Here is a 10,154-nt window from a genome sequence, read left to right on the forward strand (position 1 = left end):
TGCCAAGAATAACTCTAATCATGTTATTTGGTCTAAGTCTTGTGTTGATCTCCAACAAATTATCCACTGAGATTTAGGATAGTTTTTTCTTTATTTCTTTCCTTGTTTAGACACAAAAAAAAATATAGTCGAATTTAACAATAATATCATAATATTAAAACAAAAATATCCATAAATATTAAAATTGAATTACTAATTAATCAGTTATAATATATTAGTGTACATTTATGCATACTATATATTTATATATTTTTCAGTAAGATAATCAACTATTAAAATAATTAAATTTAATATATCAGAATAATAAAATATTTTTACAGCGAGAAATCAATAATATAATCAAACTAATGGTTCATATTAAAATTAGTATTAATTATTAGATATTAACTGTATATATATCATGAGTATTTGGTTGCATAGAAACATGTATATCGAAGGAGAGGAAACATTGAAAGGGATTGGAAAAGTGTGATTAAATGGAAATAAATGAAAGGATAAAAGCATAGGACGATCCACTCGTGTACATGCATGAAGCCAAGTGGCTATTATTGTTGTCACTTTCATTTTCCACCATTTGCCTAAACTCACCATACATGACTCATTATGCTTATAAATGGAAGAGGCCAAGTTTGCTTTTTTGTGGTTATTGAATCACATACGGGATGCTTAATTATAATTAATTTATTGCCTTTAATTCGGAGTAGTAGTAATGAGTGGATGCTGATTTTCCTGACCCAAGGGTGAATGCTACCAAGAAAGCCAATGAGGACCATATATTTATCATCAAATAATGCCTTTGCGCTTGCAAAGAAGCTTCTTATTAGGTATATATGTCATTGTGGTTAATTAATTAATTAATTGATTCCACTGAATATTATATAGTATATGACTTAGGAATAATTATTACAGAACATTTTCTCTTCTCCGGATCCGCTATTTTAATTTCCCCTACAAAATGTTACGGGTATATTAATTACAACCGTGCACTATTTTATATATATTCACATAATATTATTCTTATAATATATATATCACAGCAATCCAATATTGGAAGCACGTTAGGTAGCTAGAGGCTAGAAATTAAAGATGGCGAGTTTCAAAAAGTTCATGCCACTATATTGTTTTTTAATAAGAAGAAAGTAATGAAATTCTGAACACCCCACTATAGAGCTTGATGATGAGAGTTCTGCTGCTAATTAGTTTGTTAAAGATATAACAATTGAAAGCTCTATGTTTAAAAAATTAAAAATTTAAATTTTAATGAACTCCAAAAATAATAAAAAAGATAGGCTTTTATTTAAAATAATATTAAAAATATAACTATTTATATTTTTTATTAACTTAAATATTTTGAGAAAATAGTATCATAAAATAGTTTATTTCATGCCTAGCTGAATCTCTAATTTCTTGAGTGTGTGCTATTATAGTATAACACCAAAAATGACATCTGTTTAAGGCCAGATTACTAGATTCGGCTAAAAATGACGTACAATCGTCCCAAAACAAAGAGTACTATATAGCATTAAATAATTATTATAGAAACAACCCACATCCCACAAATGCATACTCTCCAATTCCACCCATGTTCTTTGACCTGCAAGGTTTTTGAGTTCATGTATACAACCATTGCATACATGTGGATTTGTAGTATATTCTACTCTTTAATTAATTATTTTAATTTTCTGCCACACAAACCCACTCAGGATTAAAATAACATATTTAACGTGGCACGCACTTAATATATATCTCTTAATTAGTCAGAGTTTATGTTATATGTTGCTAATAATAAGAAATAAATCAATCAATAAACTAACCTATATATGTTGTAATACTTTTTGAAAGCTGATCTTCACTACTAATAACAATAACTGAGATTCTCTCATATTTAAGCTTAACCAAGAAAAAAATTTCATGAGAGATTTGGAGGTACAAGGGAACATACATATCAATAGGATGCCTCTATATACATGATGCATATATCCCATATCTCATGTTTGAGGCTCAAGTTAATTAAGAATAGAATAAGAAGACAGAGAACACGATGAATTGAAGGAGGCAGAGAGGGAGACCTCACAAGAATTCATCACTGAGATTCAATTCATATTGCAGCAGGAGTTGATTGATGTGCACAGTAGCCAGCTAGTAGTAGCTAGTGTTGCACCCATATTCATATATTCTCTAGACTTGAAATTGACCCTTAATGAAGGTCCACTATCCACGTGGCAGCGCACCAACCAAATAAGAAGATTGATTTTTATAGATATTTAATTTATATATTTTATAAGGATTGCACAAGTGTGCTAAGGTTTTACTTTTATTACTCTGTTCCATGACACATCATCACGCATATCTAGTTTGACATTAAATGATAACGTGGGAAACAAAGAAAAACAAATTAGCACCGCTTCTTTAATTTCTTTTTGGGTTGAAAGAGCACTTACCTTGCATTGCCCATAAATACCGACTCTCCACTCTATAATATGCCACTGCCCCACAACCACACTCCACACTCTACACTCTTCACTCCTCATCACCCAATCAACTAATTAATGTATATGCATATCTCTGTTTAATTATATTGAGGCTGAAGAACATGTGGAAGGTGGTGGAAGTGGTGAAGCCGGTGGTGTTGATGGTGATTGTGCAGATAGCAAATGCATGGGTCAATGTTCTCTACAAGCTTGCTGTCAATGATGGCATGAGCCTCAGAGTAGTTGTTGCCTACCGTTATATCTTCGCTACTGCTTTCATTGCTCCTCTTGCTTATATTCTCGAGAGGTAATTAATTAATTAATTAATTTTCTTCTTCAGTCTCATCATATCATATCATATATATACACGTAATTAATAATACTAGTTTAGATTCAACATACATAGTTGATTGAAGTCCCTTCAATTCTTTGATTTGATGTTTTCTATTTATCTATCTGTGTGTCCATGATGCATGATGATGATCAGATAGATGTTGTGAGTGGAGGAGAATCGAGAATGATTGTTTAACTTTCTAGGTTGCAGTAGTTCATCAAATCGAGGTTCTGCTTTTGGTGTAGATATGGAATGATGAATTGAATTATTATTAGTGGGAGTGGGGTGGACCCACGAGGTTGTAGTAGTGTTCATAATGATAATGGTTTTGAAACAACATATCATGTCCAATCCTTCAATGCTATTACTATTTCAGATAATTACTTTGCTTCTTTGATGATGATTTTTCGCAGGAAGACAAGGACAAAGATGACTTGGACCATTCTCTTTCAGTCATTCTTGTGCGGTTTATTTGGGTATGTATCTTCACTATTCACTATACTCATTCAATTCATCATGCATGTTTATGTTCATCTTTTCCTTTAACCTTTCAACACCTATAATTGCTTCTTTTTATATTGTATTTCCATGCATCTACTAGTGTAGCTAAACCTAAATTTAGAAAAACAAAACTTTTAATTCTTATTATTTCTATTAAAAACTGGATTAGACTCAATCGTATAATTTTTTTTATATATTTAATACTTATTAGTATATTAACTTCATTTATTCTGCCACTTTTTCTTTTTCCGTGTTTGTTTTACATAAAGTTTGGGGAAATGAAAGTTAGCTTTGTATCAGTAGTTATAATTTACCAGACTTCTCTAGCATTCTAAGGCGGAGCTTGTTTATTTACTCCTACTTTTTCTCTTATATGAAAATATAAATAAAAAGAACGTTAAAAAATTATTAAAATTTAATATTTTTTATTAAATATTTAAAATATTTAAAAATATGAAATAAAATATATTATTAAATTATTATTACACTAAAAAATTAAAATAATAATTAAATAATAACAAAAAAAAATGAATTCTAATAACTTGTTAGTATTTTCCGACAAATAATACTAAATTGTAACGGCATGTAAAATTTAAAACTTGGATCGATAATGACAAAGATCCCTAATGCGCCACGTATTTATTTAAGGTGACATGGGCTATTGCTTGAACATGTAAGAAGACTCATTTATATATATCAATACAAGCAACAAAAAGGATTATATATTTTGATTTTATTAACCCTTTTAGACACTATGTGCGTTACACACTGGTCGCATTATAAACTTAAAAAAAAAAAAAAATAACACCTAGGATATGAGGACCTTCCTTACAAATTTAAGGTTTAAAGTTTAATTAGTCTGTTAGTTCTAATAATTTTATAAAATTTTTAATTAAGTTCTTATATTTTGTTAATTAAATTTTTGTACTATTTTTTTTTAATTGAGTCCATTATATTTTTTTTATTTGAATTTCTGCGTTAATTTTTTTTAGTTGAGTCTCTATATAATTAAGTCAATTATTATCAAAAGAAATTTAATTAAAAAAAAATTTAGCGCAAAAATCAATTAAAAAAAATATAGGAGTCTAATTAAAAATTTTGTAAAATTACAGAGACAATAGAATAATTAAACTAATTTTTAATATACAACTCCTACTTTTATTACGGGTGTATTTCAGGGGCGGGGTCTCTCACGTGAAAGGACCATGATCCTCTAAATTTTAACTTTTTTTTTTATAAATTAGATATAAAATTTAGCTTTTTTATTTTTTATTTTAATATTTTTATATTAAAAAAAATTAAATTTTGGTCATTTCCTAAATTTCATTCTACCTCTGGTCTTAGCGTATTTGTTTCTGTTTTTGTTTTAAATTAATTAGATTCATCAATTACAAATAATAAGTTGAAAAATTTAAGTCGAATTAAAGTGTCTAGAGTATTCAAGATCTTTAAAGATGAGTTGAAAGCTTTTTACTTGATCAAAGCATAACTTTTTTTTTTGGGACAGTAATCAAAGTATAACTTGAAGATTCTAAAAGTTTAAAGAAACAAAAATAAAATTGAATTAGAATATGACAACTAAATACAAGTTTAATTTGTAAGTAAGGAAACATATAATAGAATTTTACTTTTTTTCACCACCAATCAGAGAACATCTTAGACATTAAAATTAGTTATATTATTTACTTATAAATAAAATTTGCGTATGATATTATTCTTAAGTCCAGTTTGTAAGAAATATGATGTGAGTTTAAGAGGTTTTTTTTATTAAGAGAGTTAATAAAAAATAGAGATATTTTTTATTGTTATAATATATTTTTTTAATATATTGTTATATTATTATTGAAAAAAATTATATTAAAATTATGTTATATCATTGTTGAGGTATTGATGTGAGTGAACGATTTTAGGACCAATTAATTATAGGATTTATAGGATTTATATTTACAGTTTTTAATTTAAAAATTTACTTTTTTTTATTAAAACAATTACTTTTCACATATTTTTAAAAATTAATATTTTATTTCTTTTCAACCATAATATAAAAATGAAAAGAAAAGTTATAAAATAAATCTTTATAAAATAAAGCAAACTATACTCATTCAATTCATCATGCATGTATATGTTCATCTTTTCCTTTAAACTTTCAACACCTATAATTGCTTCTTTTTATATTGTATTTCCATGCATCTACTAGTGTAGCTAAACCTAAATTTAGAAAAGCAAAACTTTTACACCATGTTTTTAATTCTTATTATTTCTATTAAAGACTGGATTAGACTCAATCATATAAATTTTTTTATATTGTTAATACTTATTAGTATATTAACCTCATATATTCTGATTTCTGCCAGTTTTTCTTTTTCCGTGTTTGTTTTACACAAAGTTTGGGGAAATGAAAGTTAGCTTTGCAGTAATTAGTAGTTATAATTTACCAGACTTCTCTAGCATTCCAAGGCCGGGCCTTGTTTATCTACTCCTACTTTTTCTCCTATATGAAAATATAAATGAAAATAATGTAATTAAGTATTTTTTAAATATTAATAGCTTTCAATTTTTAAAGGGAAAAAATAAATTTTTTTTATTTTTTGAATAACTCTTACGTAAAAGTAAATATTTAAATTAATTAATCAGTGTAATTAGATATCTTTTAAAAATTATTCATCATTTAACTTTAAAAAAAAAAAAGAGAAATTAAATAACAAATAAATCTAAAAGTTGACTAAAGACTGAAAATCTAAAGAATAAGTAACATTTCTTTTAACTAAATAATAATAAATTCTTAAAAAAGCTGAATAAACACTGAAAGTTAAAGAAGAATTAATATTTTTCAAATAAGAAATACGTTAAAAAATTATCAAAATAATAAATTTTTAGTTATTAAATATTTAAAAATATAAAATAAAATATATTATTAAATTATTAGACAAAAATTATATTAAAAAAATTAAATTAATAATTAATAATAAAACTAAATAAATTTTGATAATCTGATAATATTTTCGACAAACAATACTAAATTGTAACGGCATGTAAAATTTGAAACTTGGATCGATAATTACAAAGATCCCTAATGCGCCACGTATTTATTTAAGGTGACATGGGATATTGCTTGAACATATAAGAAGACTCATTTATATATCAATACAAGCAACCAAAAGTATGATATATTTTGATTTTATTAACCCTTTTAAACACTAAGTGCGTTACACACTGGTCGCATTATAAACTTTAAAAAAAAAAAAAAAAAAAAAAAAAAAAAAAAAAAAAACAGAAAAAGAAAAAAATTAACACCTAGGATATCAGGACCTTCGTTAAATTTTTAATATACAACGCCTACTTTATTACGGGTGTATTTCAGGGGCGGGGTCTCTCACGTGAAAGGACCATGACCCCCTAAATTTGAACTTTTCTTTATAAATTAGATATAAAATTTCGTTTATTTTTTTTATCTTTTTATATTAAAAAAAATAAATTTTGGGATCTCCCTAAATTTCATTCTAGCTCTGGTATTAGTGTATTTGTTTCTGTTTTTCTTTTAAATTAATTACATTCATCAATTACCAATAATAAGTTGAAAAATTTAAGTCGAATTAAAGTGTCTAGAGTATTCAAGATCTTTAAAGATGAGTTGAAAGCTTTTTTACTTGATCAAAGTATAACTTGAAGATCCTAAAAGTATAAAGAAACAAAAATAAAATTGAATTAGAATATGACAATTAAATACAAGCTTGTAAGCATAGAAACATATGATAGAATTTTACTTTTTTAACCACCAATCATAGAACATGTTACATTAAAATTAGTTATAATTATTTGCCTATAAATAAAGGTTTGCATATGATATTATTCTTGAGTTCAGTTTGTAAAATATATGATGTGAGTTTAAGAGTTTTTTTTCTTTTTTTCTATTTAAAAAGTTAATAGAAAATAGAGATATTTTTTATTGTTATAATATTATTCTTTTTTATTTAATATATTGTTATATTATTGTTGAAAAAAATTATATTAAAATTATGTTGTATCATTATTGAGATGTTGATGTAAGTGAATACTTTTGGGACCAATTAATTATAGAATTTATACTTACAGTTTCTAATTTAAAAAATTAATTTTTTATTAAAACAATTATTTTTCACATATTTTTAAAAATTAATAATTTTATTTATTTTCAACCATATATAAAACAAAAAAGTTATAAAATAATTTTTTTAAAAAAATAAAGCAAACACACCTAGCCTCGAAATAGCAATGGTTATTCATTAAGATAAAAATATACCTCTCATTATTTATACACTATAATTCCATTAAATTCATATTTTATGTCATGCATTACCTGTGCCTTGCATGTAAACACATTAAATCTAGGTGACTAGTCATATGACATTTTTATTGTGTATGATAGTTAAAAATAATGTATATATTTAATTAAATTGCTTAACATAATCTAATACAATATATTATGTTGAGATGTAAGTAATGTTAAAGTGTAAGTAGCTTCAATTTAAAAGAGATTATGTTATGGCGGAAACTCATGTGCAGTCGACTTCACGTGAAGTTGATACTTGAGAGCCGTTAGATGATTTGACTGATTTGACTAAATTTTCATTTAACGGCTTTGAAGTATCAACTTCACGTGAAATCGACTTCACCTGAGTTTTCACTTTATGCTATATGTAGTAGACTAGAAGTGTTTTCTCAATTAATTTAATTTCAGGGGAGCATTGCCACAGAACTTACAAATGGAAGCGCTTGCTTTAACTTCTGTAACATTTGCAACCGCCATATCCAACCTAGTTCCGGCCATCACCTTCATCTTGTCCCTTTCCTTCGGGTAATTAATTAATCTATTAAGATTATATTATATGTTTGTATGGTTGCTTATAAAATGCGTTTGTTGATCAGAATGGAGAGATTGAATTTGAAAAAAGCAGCAGGGAAGGCAAAGATAATAGGAACAATGACTGGAATTGGCGGGGCAATGTTGATGACATTCTATAGAGGCGTGGAAGTTAAGATGCTATCGTTCCACATTAATCTCTTCAATCAGCGAAATGGCGGCGGTGCCGTACACTCGTCACGTGGTGGCGGAGGGTTGTTCTTGCTGGGTGCTGTGTCGTCGTTCTCCAGCAACGCGTCTTATGCGTTATGGCTGATCATTCAGGCGAAGATGAGTAGAGCATATCCGTATCCATATTCAAGCACTGCACTCATGTGTGTAATGGGAGCAATTCTTTCTGTTACCTTCACATTTTGTGTTGAGAGGGATTTGACTCAGTGGAAGTTGGGTTGGAATGTCAGGCTACTCACTGTAGCTTACGCGGGTATAGTGGTTTCAGGAGTGATGGTGGCTGTGATATCGTGGTGCGTACGGATGAGAGGTCCCTTGTTTGTCTCTGTTTTTAGTCCTCTCATGCTAGTGGTTGTTGCCTTTGCTGGATCCACTATTCTTGATGAGAAATTATATCTTGGAAGGTATATACATATATATTATTACTGCACCCTAATTGTACATACACTTAACTAATGATGTGTGTTAATTACAGCATAATTGGATCGTTGTTGATTGTGTGCGGCTTATACCTGGTTCTATGGGGTAAAAGCAAAGAGAAGGTGAAGAATCAATTAGTGCCATCAAAATGCGACAAACTTGAAATAGTGGTCAAACCTCAAGTACATGGCATCCATGGAGATGATCAAGATCAAGATTCATTCAAAAAAGGAGGTGACATGCACCACAATAGAGAAAAAGGAGGAGAACAACATTAAATAACTAATTAATGGATTCTTAATTATGTGCCTAACATAGCACCCCCAAATTAAGGCATTATGTATAACTTTTACAGCTTCTGCACATAGATGTATACATAGTATTATAATGTGCCACTTGATTAATTAATTGCTTTGCCTTCCTTTTCGAATCGTGCCAACATCTGATGATGTAACTAATTATAATCATGAGTGTTAATTACAGCATAGTTGTTAGTTGGATCCTTGTTGAATCAATTATTAGAGGCAGCAAAGCATGAAGATAACCATGGCGTTGCCAGGGAAGACCATGCAACACAACAAGGATAATAATATTAATTATATGTTTTCTCGTACAGACCAAATGAAGGCATTATATGCACTTTTGCTTTGCCATCTTTTTCTCTAATGTATAAAAAAGAAAAATCACTACTTTAATTTCTTATGTTCTCTTACTTTATTTACGTAACATTTTTTTATTGGAGGCCACTCAAATAAAGATGCCTAAAACGTCTTTTTTTAAAGATGTTTTCATGTTGTGTTTTAATTGGTTTCTGTATAATTTATTTGGTATTCCTCATCACATATTATTAAATTCCTCAAAAGATTTTCTTTCTAAAAATAATAAAAAATATTTAATTTGGACTAAAACAAAAAATGTAATAGATTAATTATTAGATTTTTTTTAAAAGATTATTTACATAAAAAAATATATCACGATCATCATTCAATATATATATATAAACAAACTCTTAAAATTTTTATAAATAAAAAAATAATTAATTTTTATTGGTATAATATATAAAACAATTATTATATTATTATTATTATATAATAGATTAAAATTTACTAATTTAAATTTTGTTTTTATTTTTAATATAAGTATTAGAAATAAATAATTTTTTTATAACAAGATGTAATGTAACAAAATATATATAATATTAATTAGTTTTTAAAAAAGTCTGAAAAGATGGTTTTTTTCTAATAAAGTGTTATTAAAAAATTAACATTATAAAAACTAATTTCAATCAATATGATATATAATAGGTTATTAAATATATTTAATACAAAACACATTCACTACAAGAGACACGCCGAAT

The 10,154-nt window shown here is 27.1% G+C and overlaps 1 protein-coding gene across 1 annotated transcript; it reads left to right on the forward strand.

Annotated features, from left to right (window-relative positions):
* Positions 1–2,427: 2,427 nt before the first annotated feature.
* Positions 2,428–9,223, forward strand: LOC130957718 (WAT1-related protein At1g68170-like). Its single transcript, XM_057884562.1, has 5 exons — positions 2,428–2,778; positions 3,219–3,281; positions 8,024–8,140; positions 8,212–8,781; positions 8,853–9,223. The coding sequence occupies exons 1-5, from the start codon at positions 2,594–2,596 to the stop codon at positions 9,073–9,075; spliced, it is 1,158 nt and encodes a 385-aa protein (XP_057740545.1). The 5' UTR covers positions 2,428–2,593; the 3' UTR covers positions 9,076–9,223.
* The last annotated feature ends 931 nt before the right edge of the window (positions 9,224–10,154 follow it).

Source organism: Arachis stenosperma, chromosome 10 (genome assembly GCF_014773155.1).
Source record: "Arachis stenosperma cultivar V10309 chromosome 10, arast.V10309.gnm1.PFL2, whole genome shotgun sequence".
Lineage (NCBI taxonomy): Eukaryota > Viridiplantae > Streptophyta > Magnoliopsida > Fabales > Fabaceae > Arachis > Arachis stenosperma.